Source organism: Arachis stenosperma, chromosome 1 (genome assembly GCF_014773155.1).
Source record: "Arachis stenosperma cultivar V10309 chromosome 1, arast.V10309.gnm1.PFL2, whole genome shotgun sequence".
Classification (NCBI taxonomy): Eukaryota; Viridiplantae; Streptophyta; class Magnoliopsida; order Fabales; family Fabaceae; genus Arachis; species Arachis stenosperma.
The window spans coordinates 3,300,551-3,322,510 of NC_080377.1; the positions used below are offsets into that span (position 1 = coordinate 3,300,551).

At 35.2% G+C, this 21,960-nt stretch overlaps 4 protein-coding genes across 9 annotated transcripts; 3 read left to right on the forward strand and 1 right to left on the reverse strand.

Moving 5' to 3' along the window:
- Positions 1-777: 777 nt before the first annotated feature.
- LOC130935512 (pentatricopeptide repeat-containing protein At2g33680) lies at positions 778-4,899 on the forward strand. 5 transcript variants are annotated; one of them, XR_009067923.1, is made up of 4 exons: positions 778-3,057; positions 3,215-3,404; positions 4,180-4,312; positions 4,419-4,899. XR_009067923.1 is itself a non-coding variant. In XM_057865322.1 (2 exons), exons 1-2 carry the CDS (start codon positions 912-914, stop codon positions 3,262-3,264), a joined length of 2,196 nt encoding a protein of 731 aa, XP_057721305.1. In that variant the 5' UTR covers positions 778-911; the 3' UTR covers positions 3,265-4,142. The 5 variants fall into 5 exon arrangements, 1 of the variants encoding a protein (XP_057721305.1); XR_009067929.1 differs by having other exon boundaries at positions 4,220-4,312; XR_009067927.1 differs by having other exon boundaries at positions 4,257-4,312.
- An 840-nt stretch (positions 4,900-5,739) lies between these two features.
- Positions 5,740-11,770, forward strand: LOC130964727 (beta-1,2-xylosyltransferase). Its single transcript, XM_057889898.1, has 3 exons — positions 5,740-6,464; positions 7,814-7,963; positions 10,523-11,770. The coding sequence occupies exons 1-3, from the start codon at positions 5,811-5,813 to the stop codon at positions 11,243-11,245; spliced, it is 1,527 nt and encodes a 508-aa protein (XP_057745881.1). The 5' UTR covers positions 5,740-5,810; the 3' UTR covers positions 11,246-11,770.
- Positions 11,771-12,744: 974 nt separating this feature from the next.
- Positions 12,745-19,115, forward strand: LOC130964445 (uncharacterized). Of its 2 annotated transcripts, none has more exons than XM_057889880.1 (7): positions 12,745-13,037; positions 14,413-15,775; positions 16,151-16,639; positions 16,875-17,024; positions 17,322-17,438; positions 17,514-17,950; positions 18,200-19,115. In XM_057889880.1, the coding sequence occupies exons 2-7, from the start codon at positions 15,709-15,711 to the stop codon at positions 18,791-18,793; spliced, it is 1,854 nt and encodes a 617-aa protein (XP_057745863.1). In that variant the 5' UTR covers positions 12,745-13,037; positions 14,413-15,708; the 3' UTR covers positions 18,794-19,115. The 2 variants fall into 2 exon arrangements, with proteins under 2 accessions (XP_057745863.1, XP_057745864.1); XM_057889881.1 differs by having other exon boundaries at positions 16,151-16,588.
- Positions 19,116-19,310: 195 nt separating this feature from the next.
- On the reverse strand, positions 19,311-21,389 carry LOC130964471 (40S ribosomal protein S8-like). The gene is made up of 5 exons (XM_057889882.1): positions 21,326-21,389; positions 21,164-21,236; positions 20,130-20,463; positions 19,824-19,993; positions 19,311-19,581 (listed from the first exon to the last, which is right to left on the reverse strand). Exons 1-5 carry the CDS (start codon positions 21,327-21,329, stop codon positions 19,506-19,508), a joined length of 657 nt encoding a protein of 218 aa, XP_057745865.1. The 5' UTR covers positions 21,330-21,389; the 3' UTR covers positions 19,311-19,505.
- Positions 21,390-21,960: the final 571 nt, after the last annotated feature.

Consider the following 21,960-nt stretch of genomic DNA (forward strand, 5'->3'; position numbering starts at 1 on the left):
AATTAAAAAAATTTTGAAATAAAAAATTTTTAATTTTTAAAAAAGTGAGCATCTTAAATAAAGATGACAGTTAATCTCCATAATACGATTTTTTTCTGTCTCCTATTTCTATTTAATAAAATACTCTTTGTTTTTACCTTATTTTTGTCACAAGAAAAGCGATTACCTACAAATATCTATGGATATTAAATTTTATTTTTTTTAAAAGAATTAACACAACTATAATAAATCCAATGCATTTTAATCAAATATATTAACTCAAACACAAATTTAATATAATAATATTCATATAAAATTTTTAACATATACATTAAAATTTAATTTTTATACACTGATAATATACAATATTTTATATAATCAAACAATTATAACTTATTTTTTAAATAATTATTTACACAATCAATATAAAAAATAATTATTCTTTTAATATAAATTATATAATTAAATACACATATAAAATAATTTTATATTAACAACACTTTAAAACTAAATTCTATAAATTAAAATAAAATAAATTAAAGTTACTTATATATAATGACATTTAATTAAAGAAGAATGTTAGGAGATCAGTAATTTTGATATTTTGTAATCATTTATTAGTCATTAATAATATTTTTAATGGTGTAAAATTATATCTAATAATAAAAAATTACTCACTTTTATTTTAATAATTAAATATTGACAAAAAAATACAAAAGTTGGTGGTTCCTAAACTTTTCCTTAATTAAATTCTCTTTTACGAAAATTTTATGAATCTCCTTGAAGTGGATATCTCAATCTCCAACTCCCTCCCCATTCATTAACGGGAGTGGATCCCATCCGGCAGAAATTTTGCGGATTCCGGTTAACCTCGGTAATCTTCGCGGATGCCTTCTTGAAACGATGAATGAATATCAAAGAGTATTGGATTGATGCCTCTTTCTCCGCAACATGCGACGGTTTTCAGAGACATCCTCCACTGTACCCACCACACCAACCTCCGACGCGGCCATGCTCTCCACGCCCGAACCCTCCGTAACGGCTCTTTCTTCTCCTCAACTCACCTCGCCAACGCCATCCTCCTCCTCTACGCCAAGTCCGGCTTCCTTTCCAAAGCCACCCTCATCCTCCACTCCATCCCCACCACCACCAGAGACATTGTCTCATGGAACTCCCTCATCAATGCCCTCTCCAGGAACAAGTCTCACTCCTCCTCTGTTTTCTCACTCTTCCGCCTCATGACAAGAACTCATCACATGGAGCTCCCTAACGCCCACACCTTCGCCGGTGTCTTTACCGCCGTTGCCAACACCTCTGACTTCGTCGCTGGCCGTCAGACCCATGCCCTCGCCGTCAAGACGTCATGCCTTCGTGATGTTTATGTTGGGAGCTCGCTGCTTAACTTTTATTGCAAAATGGGTCTTGTACTTGATGCGCGCAAGGTGTTTGATACAATGCCTGTGAGGAACGAGGTTTCTTGGTCGACGGTGATTTCCGGATATGCTTCGTTAGAGATGGTTCATGAGGCTGTGGAGCTCTTTGGGGCCATGAATTGTGAAGAAGGGGAGATTGTTAATGAGTTTGTGTTTACAAGTGTTCTTAGTGCGTTGACTAAGGGTGAGTATGTGGACATTGGTAGGCAGGTTCATTCCCTTGCTATCAAGAAGGGGTTGCTCTCGGTTATCTCCGTGGGCAATGCTCTTGTGACCATGTATGCTAAGTGTGGGACCCTGGATGATGCGCTAAGGACGTTTTATTTGTGCGGGAAGAAGAATTCGATCACTTGGTCGGCCATGGTTACTGGTTATGCTCAGAGTGGGGATTCTGACAAGGCTCTGAGGTTGTTTTATGATATGCATCATTCTGGGGTGATGCCAAGTGAGTTTACTCTTGTGGGGGTGATCAATGCTTGCAGTGACCTTTGTGCTATTGCAGAAGGGAAACAAATGCATGGTTACTCAGTGAAGTTGGGGTATGAATTGCAGTTGTACGTTTTATCGGCTTTGGTGGACATGTATGCAAAATGTGGTAGCATAGAGGATGCTCGGAAGGGTTTCGAGTATATAGAACAGCCCGATGTTGTTCTCTGGACCTCTATCATAACAGGATATGCTCAAAATGGGGATTTTGAAGGTGCTCTGAATCTGTACTGCAATATGCAGATGGACGGAGTTGACCCCAACGAGCTAACTATGGTGAGTGTTCTTAAATCCTGTTCTAGTTTAGCTGCTTTAGATCAGGGGAAGCAAATGCATGCTCGCATTATTAAGTATGGTTTCAAATTAGAAGTTCCAATTGGAAGTGCTCTTTCTGCCATGTATGCTAAGTGCGGAAGTTTGGATGATGGGTACCGTATATTTTGGAGGATGCCTAACCGAGATGTAATTTCTTGGAATGCAATGATATCTGGACTGTCTCAAAATGGTCGTGGTAAAGAAGCCTTGGAGTTGTTTGAGATGATGTGCCAGGAGGGAACAAAGCCCGACACAGTCACATTTGTGAATCTTCTCTCTGCCTGCAGCCATATGGGTCTAGTGGATAGAGGCTGGGCTTATTTCAAAATGATGTCTGATAAATTCAGCATTGATCCAACAGTAGAGCATTATGCCTGCATGGTTGATATCTTGAGCCGTGCCGGTAAACTCAATGAAGCAAAGGAATTCATTGAAACAGCAACAATTGATCATGGTTTTTGTTTGTGGCGCATATTGTTAGGGGCCTGTAGGAACTATCGTAACTATGATATAGGTGTCTATGCTGGTGAGAAACTAATGGAGCTAGGCTCACCAGAATCATCTGCTTATGTATTGTTATCAAGCATATATATAGCTTTAGGAAAGAAGGATGATGTAGAACGTGTAAGGAGAATGATGAGTGACCGAGGGGTGACTAAAGAACCTGGGTGTAGTTGGATTGAGTTGAAGAACTTGGTTCATGTATTTGTTGTTGGAGATGATATGCATCCAAAGATTCATGAAATACGGTCACAGTTAAGGTTATTGACCAAATTGATGAAAGATGAAGGATATCAACCTCTTTCAGATCCATTGCCTGCAACTATCAGAAATGATTTGAAAGGTGTTACTTACACTTCTTATTTTTCCATTAATCCACATGCTCTACAACCAGTTTTATTATCTTTGAACCTATTTTTCCCATTCATTACTTACACGTCTTACTAGCTTTTATTCTACTTTTGAGTTTCTTAATTTACGTTTTTTTTTTTTCCATGTAGATCATGAAGACAGTGAAGGGATACAACTCATGGTTTGTTCTAGCATGTAGCATGAATAGGAGGATGATCCACTGATTATTATTTAATTAGTCATTGCTCTTTCTCTGGTTAAATGCTGGCATGAATCAATGAATAGGAACCAGATAACGAAGCACCATCGATCAATCAGATTCAGAGAGAAGTTTTGAAGGTTAGCATAGAGGATAACCAGCTTCATTTGCACTGAGCAAATCATCACAGCTATCAAAATAGATATGGAGAAATGGAAGTCCTCCTTGAAATTGCTATGCACAATGTTGTCATAGGGGAATGAAGTAAATTTAACATGTTTTCAGAGTTCTATACTTAGTCAACAATTTAAACAATTTTAGCTTTATTAGGTTCCATTGATTAGTACAACGAGATTTTATTTTTATAAGTACTTTTAAATTTTATTAACATAGAAACCCTCAACCGTAGAGTTAATTTGGTTTATGTTGAGACCCCCAATCCATTATCTATGATTTTTATTAGGTTTAATTTTATTCTGCAATTTTAAGGTATTTTACACTTTTAAAGGTTTAATTATTCTGTTGGTCCCTATAGTTTCGCAAAATTTTTAATTAGGTCTCTATAATTTTTTTCTTTTTAATTGAGTCCTTGTACCAATTTTTTTTAATTGGGTCCCTATTTTTTTTTTTATTTGGATTCCTACACCAATATTTTTTAATTGGGTCTTTATACAATTAAACTAATTACTGCCACAAGGGACCTAATTGAAAAAAAAAATTTAATGCAGGGACCAAATTAAAAGAAAAAAAAAGTATAAGGACCTAATTAAAAATTTTGCAAAACTATAGGAACCAACAGAATAATTAAACTACTTTTAAATAACTACAACTTATTTTGCAAAACTATAGAGACCAACAGAATAATTAAACTACTTTTAAATAACTACAACTTATATACGAGTTTTAACTTTGAAGATAGTTATGTCAATAGTACAACTGCAAAATTGTTGGACAGAGCTTCTTGAGAAATTTTATTGGGCTTGCACTTGCAGTGGCAAATCATGAGAAATTATGAACCAGAATTGCTTATTAATAGAGCTTTACAGTAGTGAGTATTACTGGCTTTTAGTTTCTGTCATTTTAATATACTTTTTGACAAGAAAATACAGGGATGTTAGTTAACATTAATGTGCTTCTTTGCTTCATGCAACCAGATATGGAATGAAGGCAAGCGAGAAAGAAGTGAGGACTTCAAAATGGAGTACAAATATTCTCATATTGCCTCTATAGTACAGAAGGATGGAACTGTGGTTCTCTGATTGTATTATTGAACCATATAAACAAGTTGATGAGAAATGTATCACTGATAACAAGTTTGCTATGTCTGTTTTTTTCTTTTTTGGTGTAATTAACTGAACGTTCATCTGCTAAGTGCTAACTAACATTATGCTGTTTTCCGCCATCTTTCAGAGGAATAAGATTTGTGACCGATGCTGTCATGACTCATGAACACACTTGTTTTTCAGTCCTCCTGTCATCATTACTCAGAACTTGTTAAAGAAATATTTTCTTTTTCGTTAATATGGAAATCACCATATTAAATCATCTGTGAGTAAAACACCCATGCCTGTGCAATATCAATTATTGTATGGGTTGGTTTTTTCCTTCTACAACCTGCGAAAAACTGACATGTGTTTTTCATAGATTGGTCTTAGGCATTGATGAGTGGCTCTAATACAAGTGAACCTGTTGTTATGTTATGTACACATGAAGAACCTGGATATTTTATTAAAAAATATTATATTTATATTAAAATTAGTTATCATGTATTAATACATACATATACTGTTTAATTTATTTTAAATATATAATTTATATTACAATATATATTTTATATTAATTTTAATGACTAATTTTAGTATATATTTAACATAATTATTTTTTAGTAGAATAAATTACAATTTATTATTATAAAAAATTAATTAATATTTGAGCATTAATAATTTAAATTAAATTAGTATTCACCAATAACTATCAAAATTACATAAATTAAGAATAATCATAGGTAATGAATATATTTAAATGTTAATCCTAATTTTTTAAAATTTAAAATTTAAAATTAAATAATTAATTCATAATTTAATTTTTAATTTTAGTTTTACTTTTTTTTAATCCATTGCTCATATTGTTTCTCCATAGTCCATACTTCTTCAAAATAAATTAGGATAATTTATATTTATAAATTTAATTTTAATATTCTAAAATATAAATATAAATTATTCTACAAAATCATTCTATGAGATTTGATTTTTTACAAGGATGTTGTTATAGTATATTATATCTTTCAGTAAAATATATATTTTTAATTATCTTTTATATACAGTAGTCACAAAAAAGTCTTTATCTTTTACACGTGGCAATACGTAATTTGTCAATTTTCTTTTACGGTCAAAACATTTTTCACGTTGTGATGTGTCTTACCTCTTTCACTGTTGAGGCGACGACGACCTCGACCCTGTCGTTATTTGACCCGCTTTCAACACTACTCACCGAGGAGGAGAGAGAGAGAGAGAGAGAAGAGAAGAGGAAAAAGAGGAAAGAGCGCCATGAATCGAAGGAACACGTTACTCCTCAAGATTCTCCTCTTCCTCTTCATCCTCAACTCCATTTCTCTCTTCCTCTACTTCCTCACACACTCTTCCAATTCTTCACGCTCCAACACCAACCTTAACAATCAAATTCCTCTCCTAAGATCGCAGCAGCAACAACAATCGCACCATCACTCTTTAAAGCCATGGCCAATTCTCCCTTCTTACCTTCCTTGGACCGACGCCGAAGACTCCAAGGCCAACGCCATAACCCGCTCCTGCGAGGGCTACTTCGGGAACGGCTTCACGCGCCGCGTCCAGGTCCTCCACGGGCCCGGGTGGTTCCGGTGCTGGTACAGCGAGACGCTACGGAGCTCGGTTTGTGAGGGCGGGAGGGTTAGGATGGTCCCTGACAGGATCCGGATGGCGAAGGGCGGGGAGGCGTTGGTGGACGTTATGGGAAGGGGAGAGGATGAGGAGCTTCCTGCGTTCCAAAACGGTGCGTTTGAGGTTGATGGCGGTGACGGTGTTGGAGCGGTGGAGGGGAAGACGTTGGTGGATCGTGAGTTCTTGGATCGGTATTTGCCTGCGGGTGGGATCCAGAGGCATACTATGAGGGATTTGATTAGTAAGATCCGAGTTGTTAGAGAGAAGGATTTTGCTTGTGATGAGGTGAAGATTTTGATTATTGCTAATTTAAACATTAATTGGGTTGAGTTGAATTGAGTTCATACATGGTTCATGATAATGGCGCACATTAACGTGGTAGTTTGTTTGATTACTGTTAATGCTTGGATTTGGATGGAATTGTTGTAAAGATAGGATTCTTTAATTTTCTTTGTTTGAAGATTTTATTATTTGAGTTCTTTGCTTTATATGCTTATGAATTTGATGATATGATGATGTGGATCTTGGTGCTTGGATTTGGATGGAATTGCTGTAAACTTTGAATCTTTTTATGCTTACGAATTTGATCATGTGCGGTGTTTATCTTAGTTGCTGTGAAGAGGGGTGAGGGGGAGAAGATGGGATATTGTTGGTTCATTTGTGCTTTCTAAATTCTGATCATCTGGGGAGTTTCTGGCTAATACTGGAATTGTAGATAAAATTGTTGCAAAGTTTCCTCATATGAATGGTTCTGATTGAGGCTTGTAATGGCAATGTGATAATGGTTATTGTTTGCTTTCTTTGATAATAGAAATCCCAGTAAATCAGTTTCCAAATACCTGATTTGTAGTGGTTCTAGGACATACGTATTAAGTAAAAATGAGCTGCCATAAACTGATGGGCGAAAAGGCTATTTAATTAGAGATAAGACTTAAGAGTGAAAGTGCATAAAAGGTAGGAGGATGAGAAAATGCTCCAACATAGCAAGGCCCCAACTTTCTTGAATCAACCATGAGTAGAAATGCCAATGAGAAGCACAACATAGTTTTTATTGTATAACAAAGCTTGGCGGAAAACCTTGTTGTGTATGAAAGATTCAACCGATAATACCTTTTGAGTTCAGGATTTTAAATTGCATTATACATTTGCAGTTGAGGCCTACAGTGGTTTTAGATGTCTTTGCAACTGCTACGAATCTACAGCCGTGACAGCATAAACTGCCTTTTCCTGCCATTGTTTGTAATTTCATCAATTGCAATGCAAACCACCACCGAAGTTTAAAGCCTTGCTTTTCCTTTGTGCTTTCTTTCTTTGCTTATATTTTGAATTCGAATAATGACTTCCTCTTTTTTATATAATTGAATGGTAAATTGCATAAACCTTTTTCAAGGTTAATAGGTTATATGATATTAGTCAATTACCCCTCTATTTGTTATGCTTACGCTAACTCTCTTGGGGAAGTCTGTGTACTTTTACAAATCGAGGGTGTCGTGTAATACTATCTGATTCCAAGGGAAGTGAGTGAAATTTAGCCTAATTGATTTGATACAATCCTACAAACCTATTGTTATCATTCTTTTGTTTTGTAACTAATGCTTTTTATTGGCTTCTGACATGAGGGTTTCTGATTGCAGTGGTTTGAAGAACCAACGCTTCTGGTGACGCGTTTTGAGTATGCTAATCTTTTTCACACTATTACAGACTGGTATAGTGCATATGTTTCTTCTAGAGTCACAGGCCTTCCTAATCGACCTCATGTTGTCTTTGTAGATGGCCACTGCGAGGTATGCATGATCAGTTTTATTAATTTCATGCTTTCAAGATTCTAATGCAATTGGTTTGCATATTTCGGCCTTTGTAGTTATTGGCTGTTGAATAGGTACCTTAAATAATAGTTCTTAAAATTGGCACCGTTTATGGTAGATTAAGTTGCTAACAAAACAAATATATATTACATGTGCCTTAACAAGTATAATTTTAATAAACTTATCTCTGTTCTTGTTCCTGAGCAGTCAAAAGTGTCTTTTGTTTGATGTTGGCGAACCTGCCAAGTGCCAGCCTTGGATTTAGCATGTGTAGTAAAGGAATGAAAGGGAAGGAGAGGGGGTAGACTTATGAGATTGTATTTGGTTTTGGTTAAGATCGTTAGAATTTGACTTATTTTTTAAGCAGAGTGAAGCTTTAAAATCAACAGAACATTAGTGAGTTGGCCATTTGATTGATTGATTGTGGGAATATGGGAGGCGCATAATATGTTTTTTAAGGGTTTTCTATGACAAGTAATTTTGTTAAGTTCCAAGTTTCATTTTGGTTTTAGAATGTCCTCTTAATGCATGGATTGTGAATTAATGTTTATGTGCTGAGGTTATTGCATAACATTGATGGAAACTTTCCGAATAGAGGTCGACGGAAGCTATATGATTTTTTTCCCCTACTGTATGGATTCTCTATTTAGTTTTGCTATTGGAACTAGCAAACAGCACTTGCTTCTTGAACTACCTTAACCTTAAAAAAGCCTTTTCCTACTAGGTGGGATCGGCTACATGGATCTAAAAGGCATCATTGCATTTTGTCCATGCATTGGGATGCAATAAAATTTTACTTTGGTTGTCGCAAGCTTAACACATTCCTACATGGCTAAAGACGTTATTGCGGTTCACCAAAAGAAATATTGAGTTCACCAAAAGAAAAAAGAGACGTTATTGCGCTCTGGCCATGCATTGAAATGCGACAAAGTTTTACGTTGGTTGTTGCATCTCTAACACAGCCCTCGTTTTCTGGGCTTGGGATCAGTTATTAACATATGCCGGGTTGCTTCTTGAACTACCGGGGGATTAAATAAAAATTGAAGTTAAACACATGCCACAATGATGGTGCTTGAGGTGTGATTACTTGAGAGAAGGTCTCTAGAAGACTGCATGTTAATGAACCCCTTTTATCACTAACTGGGGAATATGTATCTGGATAAGTCCAGGTTGGTTCTTTTATTTACCTGTACACAAATGATTGGATTTCTTTGAGGAGGTGATCCCACAGCATTGATTCTTATTTAAAGCCTCATATTCAGCCTTCATGTTTGCAAGGACTGACACCAGATAAAGCCTCTTGAATTGATGAACAGTTGTAGCTAAGAATGCTGACTTCATTTTTTTTCTTAGGATTGAAGTTTAGAAAAGTTCTTGATGCCTCTTTACATCTAAGCTGAAATGCATGCGTAATTTGCTTTAGAAGCACAAGGCACTTTTATAAAAGTCCAAATTGAGGAATATATGGGCATGATCTTATTCGTGATCCACCATTTTACAAATTTTAGATGTAGGGAAATTACAATGTGCATTAGTAACCAGGCAAGAAATGTATAGTGTCATCATGGCCTGCGAATTTGTGTGATGCCCCTTGAGAGGATTAGATGCTTATTAGGAACTCAACATTATGTATTGAATTTAATCCTGTCCAGCAACTCTAATTTGAGAGGGTTTGGTAGACTGCACATGTGACACTCTATGAATAAAGGTTCATATTGATATGACGTGTGTTATTTGGTTCTTGTCCATCTGGTTGTTTAGAAAGAAGCAACCTCTGCTTGGTCCAACAGAAAGACCGAATATAGAAGCCTTATAGACATATATTGCTTGAGTCTTATTCCAAGAACTGCATGTATCCTCTACTTGGTCGCTAGGCCAGTGTTGTATTGAGATAATCCCGACATTGTAATGTTGCTCACACAGGTTTACATACTATAACAGAATTCTGCAATTTATTAATTTACTTTTTTTGTAACTTCCTTACATTTTTCAGATAATGTCTATTATATATTGAACTTTATGCCTGAAAAGTTTATTAGTGTCACAGTAATAAACTATTGTTGACTGGAGGAAATCATTTTCAGCATAGCTCTGTCCAAATACTTTTAACAAAAAAAAAAAGATGTTATAGCTGTGTCCAACTTGAAATGTATGAATTGCATATTGGTTGCTAGATATTGTAAGTTCATCTCTTCAACTAGCATATTTGTATGTGAAGTCATATGGGGCTAATTGTTCCTTCACCATTAAATGAAAGTCTGTTAGCTAATTGATTTTTCTATACATAATAATTAGAGATGTGGGTAAAAGTTGCTTGCTGTCATCCATATTGAGAGCTTTGCAAGATTCTTTCTTTTATTTGTTTCGCTACACAAGAATTCATGTTGCTGTCTTCGGTTAATGTTGCAAGTTAGATAATCATTATTATTTATTAGCGAGTGGGTATTGCCACTCCCTAATTATTATTTGTTCAAGTTGTAACTAAGGTAGTTGACAAAGTCTTTATTTACTTATGTTTAATCCAATGTGAATTTACAGACTCAACTTGAAGAGACATGGAAAGCGTTATTCTCAAGTGTTAGATATGCTAAAAATTTCACTGGCACAGTTTGTTTTCACCATGCCATTCTCTCACCTCTGGGATATGAAACCGCAATGTTTAAAGGACTAACAGAAGAAGTAAATTGTGATGGAGCTTCTGCACAGGAACTGTGGCAAAACCCTGATAACCACAAAACTGCACGCATTTCTGAGTTTGGAGAAATGATCAGAGCAGCATTTGGGCTACCACTAAATGCATACCATTCTACAAAACCAGTCTCTGGACATAATGTTCTTTTTGTTCGTCGTGAAGATTACTTAGCTCATCCACGTCATCGTGGTAAAGTCGAATCAAGGTTAAGCAATGAGGCAGAAGTATTTGAATCCTTCAAGAGCTGGGTATCTAATTATAATGGTTGTAAAATCAACCTGGTCAATGGATTGTTTGCACACATGTCTATGAAGGAACAGGTACGAGCCATTCAAGATGCATCAGTCATCATTGGTGCACACGGTGCCGGCCTCACTCACATAGTATCCGCATTGCCCAAAACTGTGATCCTGGAGATTATCAGCAGCCAATTCAGACGCCCACATTTTGCGTATATTGCCCGTTGGAAAGGGTTGGAGTATCATGCAATCAACCTTGCAGGGTCGCATGCTGATCCAGGAACTGTGATCAATGAGCTGGCCAATATAATGAAAAGCCTTGGGTGCTGAGTTCTTAGATTTGATCTTGAATCCACTTCTCTCTGAGCTTGAGTAATGGAATGGAAGTTGATATGTCCTAATCCATGGCGAGTGCAATCTTTTTTACCTCTAATTGCCGTAAATTTGGTTACTGCGACTTGGCAATTGCAAGGCATAAGAGTTTGAGTCTGACATAACTGATTTCATGCCACACCTATGTTATATTAACTATTAAGGTTGCAGATCAGTGACATTGGAAGGGAGTTTCATTGAGTTGCAGTGGCAGTTGAACATCATTATTTAAACTGGATTGGGTTTGCCCTTGAAGGGGTAAAGTAGTAATGTTGCAGGTCAATTTTGTGTCCTTCAGTTGCTCCATGTCTATTATATCATGCACCAGAGTATACAGCTGTATACAGCTAGATGCGGTATCAAAGATTTGCTCCTTGTAAATTTATTCTCCCACTCCTACACGGCAGTGTTTGTTGTACAATAGATTTGACTCAATTCACTTGTGGTTTGGTCACAAAAGAATAGAGCCGTGACTGAAATACTCATTTTTGTGTGGTTATTTGGGATTATGATCACAAAGGATTGTAAGTCACGTTTAAAACGAAAATCACACTGTATTTTATGGTAAAAAAGTGAGGCCTAAGCGATTAAAATAAAATGAGTATTTCTCCACAAGAGACGATGGTTTCATAGTTAATTTATATTACTTGGAGTAAGGCAAACATTAAGTTGCATTTTTACCAGCACAAAAGCGTTTGTCTGAGGCAATATTTAGTTAGGGATGCTTTATTTTTAGTAGGTTAAGTGTTTAGTGTTTACAGAAAGTTTGAGTTCATATCTGGAGTTAAAGACACAGCAAAATCTATTTAACTAAGGACAAATAGGCTCCGCCTAAACATGCAACAAATAGGGGCATATAAGGAATAATAAACCTTACATTAATCTTCTTGAACAAGAATGGAAATTCGAACCATGGACATTGGTGCCTCATGACCTTATATTCTAGTATAGAATATTGTAAACCAAGCCTTCACTGCCAGTCTGCTACCATTCTACGGTGATTTTGCATACTAATATTTATGACTATTTATTAAAGAGCAATATTCACGTGATGTCATCTTTATACGAAGATGACATTATAAATTTTTAGATAGTTAATCAAACATATATGATTAAAAATTAAAATATATTAAATTATATAATGATCTATAATACTATTTTTATGTAAAGATATTATTATGAGAATATTTATTTTATTAAAAAATGTCAATTATTTATATATTTATATAATAAAAATTTAAATAAGTAATTTAAACATATTTTTTTAAATAAATAAAATAAAATAAAAAATTTATATACAATTATCTTTATATAAATCTATTAACTAAAAATTATTAAATAATTTAATATATTTAACTAAATTATTATATAATTACGTGAGTGTTTAACAAAATAAATATAAATCTTACATATTTAGACACACTAAAAAATAATTACGCCCCAATAAATTATAACTCAAATGGTGCAAATCTTTCCATACTCGTTAAAAGGGTCCTAGATTTGAGTCTCCATATCTTTCCTAAAAAAGATAAGTTCATATTTTTTCTTAAAACGATCTTCATTTGAAGCTGCACGAGGGAAAGAGAAAACCGATCTTCATCATCACCAAGGAAGAAGCTTAAGATCAGATTAGGTTATGCTTCGGTATTGAAGAACAGAATCCCACTGCCAAGGCGGTTGGTTCCAACTTCCAAATTCTGATTCCGTGCTCCCAATTCTTCGATATCTGCACACACAAGAACGCTCGAAGGTATGTGTTATAATCCGATCCAACAGAATTTAAATTCGTAAGAAAGAATTGCTCATGGTCAATTTCGTTTTGTTTCTTTCTAAATGCACCCTATCTGTTTGATAAAATGCCACTTTGTCGTTTCATATTGTATTCACTCGCTTTTGCTCCATTATCATTGAAGATTAATCAGTAAAATTTTGTTATGTATCTATGACTTGAGTCACTATAACTCTGTCATTGGAATGTGCTATGACATAAGGTAAGTGAAAAAGAGATTGACTCACTTACCCACTATTTTGAAAAGAAACCATTTTTTTTCCATGACAGTACATGATTGAGTAATTGTATTTAGAGGAATGCTAGAGGACCATTAGAATTTATTGTTTTTCGCCATTAATTAGCCATCAATGTTTAAAACTGGATTAATGGTGTGTTGTTGAATTAGTAGATTAAAGGAATTGAGTTAATGGCTAAAAGTGATGGCCAAAAATAATAAATTCTGATGGCCTCGGAGCATTTCTCTTGTATTTATACTCGTATGAGTTGTATCATTTTCCATTTGAGTTTTAAGTATTATACACCGACACTGTAACACAAACATTTATACGATGATTTATAGAGTGAATTTGAATGCTAAGTTTTTGTACAATCACCTGTGTTAGCTAGCTAGGGTCGAACCGTGGTGCACAAGGTCTAGCATCAGCAACCACTAGCAACTGTTTATTGAAATTTCCTCCCATAAACATCATTTAAGCTTCAGCGGCAAATATTAAGCTCTGTGGCAGTTTAGTTTAGCCCTTTTTTTTGTGGTTGTAGATTAAGTTCCACATGATTTTGCGCTTTATATCTAATATTTAATTATAGATTAAGGTTATTTACACCATCAGTTAATCACCAGTATCTAGAATGAATTGTAACAGACTCTAACTAATCAAACTTGAGTTGGGTTGAGTGTAGAGGTTTCTCAACACTTGATCTTTTTCTCATACTTGAATTGGAAGCCTCTGGTTTATGGATAAATATCATAAAAATCAAACAGTTTCAGTGATATAATATACCCAATTGAGTGATAGGATAATCGTTTTTAATAGATAGTATATCAGAATCAATTCCTTAATTGTTCTATCTAGCAAACATACATAAGAAACAGAGTCTTAAAACTGGTGTCCATCTACCACTTCTTCATAAAAGTGGTCACTTCTGTTGTCCCAAATGTACAAGACTTCTATCAAGAATGGACACTTTGTGCATGTTCCAATCAGAATAAACTGGTTGATGACTTCCCTTTTTTTTTCTCATTCTTTTTTCCTTAAAAAGATTATTTTACTAGCACACTATGAATATGATCTTCTTTCACACATCTGATGAATGGTGCATTTAACTTGTATGCTAGGAGGTTGAATTGATCTTCTTTATTAGTTGAACCTGTTTGAAGCTAATGGTGCTGTGTTTCCCCTCAACACCAAAGAAACTGGCCATGACCATTGCGTGCTTCCTCTCTGGTGCTGCTATTTTATCTTTCGGGGCACACCTTTCTTATGTCAACGTTGCTCCCCAACAAGCTCGAACCAAAGCTCGCAACGACTTTGTTAAAGAGACGTTGAAAAGAAAGTACGGTTACGTTTCCCCGTACGAAGCAAGGAGAATGGCTCAGAGTGGTTTGGTCAAAGACACAATTGGCAACTCCAGCTTTAACAAATAGAAGAAAAACACACTTATTGAAAGTTTTGGTTTTCATCCTTTCTCCTTTACTTTTCACTTCCTTCTTAATTTGATTACTTCTAGAATTACTAGACCTGGTTATTAGAAGATGTTGTCTGTTAGTTGTGCATTGGTTAGTAAGCAAGTGGCATGTAGCAACAGATAGAAGAAGGAAGAAAGAAGAAGAAAGGCGAACTCGAACTAAGGTTTTGAGAAAAGTTTCTCTGTAGTAGTTTCTGTTCAAACCATGATATGGGAATTACAAACAGAGAATTAAACATTCTATCAGTTTGGAATTATATATTGAAGAACAAAAAGAGTATATCACAAGTGATGAATTATCCACACTCGTATGGACCACACAAATTTCTCCAAAAACATTGCTATAGGAATTATCAATTTAAAATTTATTAAAGGATGTTGGCTTAAATAAGTTTAGTTATCATAAAATATTCATTCTTTTTATGCTGATCTCACATGTCAAAAGTGTTTTATGTGGAAGCTTCGTAGTAAAGAAAATAAAAGAAGGTAAATACGAAAATGAAGATTATCATCTTGAGCATATGAAACGTATATATTTTACCTTTTTTATACAACACAAGAGATCAATTGTTATCTATAGCATCGAAAAAGCAACAGAAGAAAGTGGAAATACGAATCATCAACATCCCTCTACATCACTTCTTTAGAATTCATATGAAAAAAGAAAAGCAAAAAAAGTAGAGGAACCAAATACAAAAGAGGAAGCAAAAGAAGATGGAAGAATAATAATATTAGTAGTAATAGTATAGCTTGTCCTACTGAGATTGTTGTTCAATTCTTTCCACTAATAATATTATGATTTAAAAGCCAGCAAGCAAAGAAGTGTTTTCCATCTTTGCGTTGTGAACAAGGAAAGCATATTCCCCAAGTCTTGAAGACCCCAAATGGTTCTGTTCCTTCTTCTTCCATCATTGAATCACTTGTGTCACCCAATTTGCAAAGGAAAATGTCGTTTGCAGAATCAAGTCCAGTTATGTCTATGGATGATGTCATGGCTGCTACTAATGAATTTGGTATGTGATTTTCTATGTCTCTATTCTTCTCGGATTAGGTAACCTTAGCAATGTTTAATGATGATTTAATTTGTAATCTTTTGGGTTTTGTCTGAATTACCACTTAAAAGTATATTCATGTTCTCACAAAGAGAAATTATAGAAAACCAATTTTTAATTAACCAACACTAATCAAGTATAGGGTTTAGCGTTTATAATTTAGGGTACAGGATTAAGGGCTTATGATTTCGGGTCTAGAATTTAAAATAAGCAAAATAATGTTAAAAGAATTGGCTAATGTTGACTGAAAAAAGTTAGTTCCCTAGCATTACTCTCTTAGAAATATTGTAATGTTCCATTTGAACTCATGTGAATACCATTATTATTGCCAAAAAGCTAGGGGATTCAACCACAGTTACTACCTACCCCTTCACATGGCAATTTTAAAAGGAGATTGGGAATCTGCAAAGTCATTCCTTGATGCTGATCCAAGTGCATGGACATCAAAGATCACCTCACTGGCCAGAACACCGTTGCACGTTGCCGCCGTAGGAGCTCAGTGGAAGATACTTGAGAAGTTAGTGCATCATGTGCCTTCAGAATTACTAGTTGAATTGGACTCCATGGGTTTCACTTGCCTTCACTATGTTGCAATGGGAGAAAGCATTGATGCTGCAAAGGCATTGTTGGCTAAGAATCATTCTTTGACTCAGATAACTGATTTTAAAGGGTTTACACCACTTTTGTATAGTGTTACCTCTACCAGATGTAAAGAGATGGCATGGTACCTTGCAATGAATACTGTAGATGAAAGACCTGGTTTTCCGTTTTCTAGTGAGTCGTCTCGTCAACTTGTTGCATTGCTTACTGCTGCAGGATTTCATGGTAAAGAAAATTTTTGGCTCAAGTAGGTATCTGTATGAAAGGAATTTTTTTTGGTGAAGAGTAACTTTGAATCAAGTTCCCTACATCTTATTTATACCAATTCTAAAATCAAATAATGATATGTAGCCTGTTTTCCAACACATAAACTTGTTATCATTCATTCATATGCTGCTACTTGCTCTGTTTAATTTTATCCTTTTCTCTATAACTTTCCTTTTGATTCTCCTAAGTGCAGATATCACCATGTATCTTCTTCAGCGCTACCCCAACTTGGCAACTATTTCAGATTCAAATGGAAGCATTATACTTAATGTTTTGTCAAAGAAAACTTCTGATTTCCAAAGTGGAAATAAGTTTGGGATTTTGCACAGATGCATTTACCATTGTAAGTATTTATGCATAATTTTTCACAAAAATATTTGGGAGATAATAGAAAACCAGTCCAAAAATAACTCAAAATTATCTTATTTTACATTTGTTAATTATGGTTTACCTTATTTTGCAGTCTTTCTAGAATAATCGAGTAATATTAGATGTAATAAGTGTGTAATTATGGATGTTACATACATAAAATTATGGTTGTTAAATTACTTGTTTCCCCTTCCCTTCCTTTCCCTCCAAAAATTTAACTCGCAAACGCAACCTTAGTGAAATCTAACATTCCTGTTGTTCAATATATTAGGTGTTCCAGCTCAACTTGATCATTTACCACATGGTGATTTAAGAGATTCTTATGACCAATCAAGCCATCATCAATCATATTCTGGAAGCAAAATATGGAATGCAATTCAAACTTTTGGTGTGGTGTTATTCTCTTAGCTGCTTCTTTTCCCATTTTTTTCTTACACAACCAATAATTAAGCTTCAATTGCAGCTCCTAGCATAAAGCGTTTAAGAGATGTAAAGCTGAGACAAGTGTTTTCTGAGAGATTGGTAGAACATGTTTGCTCTCAAGCTTCAACCATGAGCAACACTCAATTTTGGGAGTCTTTTGTGAGCATGGACATTATCTACAATGCCACATCGTCTGGCATAGTCGAGATTTTAAGGATATGTTTCCAGTTTTTTCCGGATTTGGTTTGGACTCGCATTCCAAATGAAGGATATATAGCTCAAATCGCCATTAAATATAGACAAGAGAAGGTTTTTGGTTTCATATGCAAGATGCCAATAATTTCCAAGATTTTAATCTTAGCATTAGACGAATCACACAACACAACATCACATCTAGCAGCAAGATCTGCTCATTCTCAACTGTTATCAGTTTCTGGTGCAGCATTTAAAATGCAGAAGGAGTTACAATGGTTCAAGGTTAGTTTAGATTTCGACACTGTTTAGTAACGGTTTTAGGACAGAAATATATAAATATTGCGAGATACAAAACATCTCTGAAAATGTCTTATCCCAAGATTAAATTTGAATAATCTTATCCTGTTTTGTCTCTGCCTCGGTGTCTATTGTGCTAATACACTTACCAAACACAGTCTTAAAGCTACCTTCTGCCTATTATTGAAGCTAAACTATACATAGATATTGATAATATTGCATGTTCTCCACCAGAAAGTTGAGCAATTGGATCACCCTATTCACAAGGAAATTAAGAACCAAGATGGAAAAACAGCATGGCAACTATTCAAGGAAGAACACAAGAATTTGCTAGAAGAAAGTGAGAAATGGATGAAAGATACAGCGAACTCCTGTAGCATTGTGGCAGCTCTTATCGTTACGGCCGTTTTCGCCGCAGTTCTCACAGTACCTGGAGGTAACAACCAGGAAAAAGGATTTCCAATATTCTTGCCAGATAACACATTCCTAGTGTTTGCTGCATCGGTCGCATTGGCTTTGTTTTCTTCCATGGCTTCTCTTCTGATGTTCTTGTCAATCCTAACAGCACGCTACGATGAAAAAGATTTTCTCAAGGCGTTACCTCGGAGATTAATATGGGGTCTTGCTTTGTTGTTCTTTGCCATTGTTACTACCATGGTAGCATTTGCTGCTGCTCTTTCTTTGGTTCTTCGCAATAGACTAAAATGGGTGTGGATACCAATAGCTATTATGGCTTGTGTCCCAATTGCTCTATTTGCAAAGCTTCAAATTCCCTTGTTCGGAGGAATGCTCATGTCAACTTACAGATCTAGCATTTATCATCCTTAAAATCTTTGTAAGGCTTTTGAGAATTGATAAACAAAAGCATACATTAGAACCAGTGAAGTGAGGGTTTGCACTACTTCAAATTTGATAATAGTGTTGCAGCATTCCAAATAGTGAAACAAATGTATATTGATTCTCCCATAGTGGTTTCTATCATGAATATTTAATAATGCACACCATTCACACCTATATAATTGTCAGCTGCATTAATTTCCTTTGGCTTGTAACAAGTAGGGACAAGCCGGTTATACTGGTTTTTGCAGCTTGTGAGTGTACAAAAAGTTAAAACCTGGTTTCAAATTTCATTGTAATAATAATTCTAAAGCATCTGCTGTATAAAATTAAAAACTTTATTATAATAACTCTATATTTGCCTATTTTGGCTCATCAATCATGCTACTTAAGTTTTGTCCGTATAACTGTTGGATGCAACAGAATGAAGCACAAGAACAGAATTAAAAAAAAAAAAAACCTTTTACATGGAAGTTAATGCACTAGAAAATTATAATGGCAGTGCTAATTTAATTTAAATAGGAATCACTATCAATATCATTAAACAGTTCAAAGTTCAGGGTTTTGTTTACAACCCAACATCACTACCAAAACAACCCATGGAAAGTAGACATTCTAGCAAAATGATCACCTTGATTGTCTAAGATGTAATAGTTTCAACAAGATAATTCAAAGAAAACTAAAAAGGAGGAAATACAACATCTTAAGCAGCACCCTTGCCCTTCTTTTTCTGAAGCTTCTTCATGTAGAACTCAAGCTCTTTGCCCTCCAATATATATCTGCCATTAGTTCAAAAGAAATAAATGTTGACTACCAAATAAATTAAGTGCCAGAAGACTCGCCAGTAAAATGCAAAATCAATGACTAACTCGCCGCACGTGCATGGACACACACACACTCACAAGAAGATAGAAATTTTCTAGTCTAGAAAAGAGAAACACAAATTATAAATTTTACACTAATATCGGTGTCAAAAGATCATGTACTTGATACATCTCATAGATAATGGAATGTTACATACCCATCAGCACGACCACATTGACCGGGGCGGGATGAGATACTAGCCAAGAGGCGACCACTTCCAAATTGTTCTTCAATGTGAGGATCAAGCACCCGGGTTTGTTTACGCTTCTCCAACTTTCTCAAGACATGGTTACTCTTCTTCACTTCTTCAGTTGCAGTTTCAGCATCCTATTAGAGCAGACGCAACCAAATTATGTTGAGAAATGCCCTCAGGCAATCAAAGTAACTGCTATGAAATTTCACAACACTATTCAAGATTGAAAAAGAATCTCAATCTAAGAAAAGCACATTGTTTAACTTGTACCTCCCCTTCTTTCTTGCCAGAAGTTGCACCCTTCTTCTTGCGACCAATGTCGACACCATAATGCTGGAGATACCATTGTTTGAAAGGTGCAGCATCAACCTGGACGATGGCACTCTTGACCAAAGTCTGAGTTCGAACAAGTTCATTGTTGGATGCATTATACACCACATCAAGAATCCTCGTTTTGCGAGTCACAGCTTCACTACCCCAAGAGTAGTTCCCAGTGTCAAGCCTCAAAGCACACCATTTTACATTCCCACCTCGAACCCTGATCCTCCTAACAGTTTTGTTGCTGGAGAGCTTTGTGTTTGCTGGTTGCCTTCCAAGCTCATACCTATAAATAAAGACATCACATTAGATATAGTAATTATAATCGTATAAACTGCAATTTATAACTCATTGTCTTCAATATTAGATTGTCATCATATATTAGTTGATGTATCGTGGTGAACTTAAATTAAGTTTCATCACCAATTCTCCCAATAACAAAGCCACGCATGTGTGAAAGGGGAAGGGGATTATACTAGTTAGTGCTAATAGTCTGATACACATGTCTCAAGAATCAAGAATCTGAATCAAAGAAATGACTTGGTCTTCTAAACATAAACAACTTGGGTTGGGGTCAGCTCACTCATGTTTTTTTTTCCTTCGATTTGGAACTCACTGGTGCTTTTAGTCAAGTGTCAATTTTTTGAATCCCTATGTGTATGAAGCAATTTATTGGCTCGTAGCAAACCCTTGAACATAGCTCAAATGTAGCTCAGATCCGCTAGGTTCAGATAAGCCGTTGGATTACCTAACTGGGGATATAGTTGAAAATCGAAAAAAAAAAATCCTAAACAACAAATGGAACGGGTTTCTCAAGTCAGATACATGTCAAAGACCTTCAACTATTCAACTAAACCAATCAACACTCGACGAAAGAAGAAACATAAAGCAAAAACAAAGACATTCATTCAAATATAAGAAAACCCTTAAATATAAAAAGAGAGAGAGAGAGAGAGAGAGAGAAGGAAAAGGTAGAAGAGCTATACTTTCTCTTCTTCCTCCAAACCTTCTTCTTGCCACCAGTGGCGCGCCTCTTGTGCATAGAATCACGAGAGATACCTGCACACCAAATTCACATCATTCAATCACTCACCATCCAAACACTTCAAAGAACATGAGAGAGAGAGAGAGAGAGAGAGAGAATGCACCCATTTTGGAAGTCGAAGGTGCCGCTGCTGGCTACTCAGCAGAATAACAACGGAGAAGGAGAAAGAATGGTGCAATCTAGGATTGTGGTATATTTAGCTCCAATTGGGCTCAAAAGATCAAAATGAGGCCCAATTCTTCATATAGTCCAACCATTGTACAAGCAATCAGGCCCTAAAGAATCAATGATAACCCAACAGGAACAATAATAATAGCGGAACTCCGGGCCTGGGGAGTCTTTATCGGGTTGCAAAAGGCAGTGATGACGTGGGGGTTGCTTTAACCCGTAATGTTCTTTTAGCTTAGCTTAATTGTACTGGAGTATGCAAAACCATGCATCACGTTGGTTGTTAGGAAAAGTTGATTAATACCCAAAAAAATAAAATGATGGAGTAATGAGAATGAGAATGCATTTATTTAGATGAACTTTTGCGAAAAGGTTTTCTTTTTAAGTAATTTATTTTAAAAAAAAATTAAAAAGATAAAAATAATTTTATGTAAAAATATTTTTTATTTATAATACTAAAAATAATTTTTCAAATAAAGTTTTTTTAAAATATATATAAATTATAATTTTAAAATTATATTTTTTTATATTTTTACTTTTAATATTAAAATTATTTTAAACACACTAAAA

What these genes read in the sequence shown, in the direction of transcription:
- LOC130935512 (XM_057865322.1), top strand. Translation starts at nt 912, where the DNA reads ATGCCTCTTTCTCCGCAACATGCGACGGTTTTCAGAGACATCCTCCAC. An exon ending in TATCAGAAATGATTTGAAAG is followed by an intron (nt 3,058 to 3,214) that starts GTGTTACTTACA and finishes TTTTCCATGTAG; the next exon opens with ATCATGAAGACAGTGAAGGG.
- LOC130964727 (XM_057889898.1), top strand. Translation starts at nt 5,811, where the DNA reads ATGAATCGAAGGAACACGTTACTCCTCAAGATTCTCCTCTTCCTCTTC. An exon ending in AGGATTTTGCTTGTGATGAG is followed by an intron (nt 6,465 to 7,813) that starts GTGAAGATTTTG and finishes TTCTGATTGCAG; the next exon opens with TGGTTTGAAGAACCAACGCT. An exon ending in TTGTAGATGGCCACTGCGAG is followed by an intron (nt 7,964 to 10,522) that starts GTATGCATGATC and finishes GTGAATTTACAG; the next exon opens with ACTCAACTTGAAGAGACATG.
- LOC130964445 (XM_057889880.1), top strand. Translation starts at nt 15,709, where the DNA reads ATGTCGTTTGCAGAATCAAGTCCAGTTATGTCTATGGATGATGTCATG. An exon ending in GCACAGATGCATTTACCATT is followed by an intron (nt 17,025 to 17,321) that starts GTAAGTATTTAT and finishes TCAATATATTAG; the next exon opens with GTGTTCCAGCTCAACTTGAT. An exon ending in AGGAGTTACAATGGTTCAAG is followed by an intron (nt 17,951 to 18,199) that starts GTTAGTTTAGAT and finishes GTTCTCCACCAG; the next exon opens with AAAGTTGAGCAATTGGATCA.
- LOC130964471 (XM_057889882.1), bottom strand. An exon ending in GTTTGGAGGAAGAAGAGAAA is followed by an intron (nt 20,464 to 21,163) that starts GTATAGCTCTTC and finishes CTTTATTTATAG; the next exon opens with GTATGAGCTTGGAAGGCAAC. An exon ending in CTGGCAAGAAAGAAGGGGAG is followed by an intron (nt 19,994 to 20,129) that starts GTACAAGTTAAA and finishes CTGCTCTAATAG; the next exon opens with GATGCTGAAACTGCAACTGA.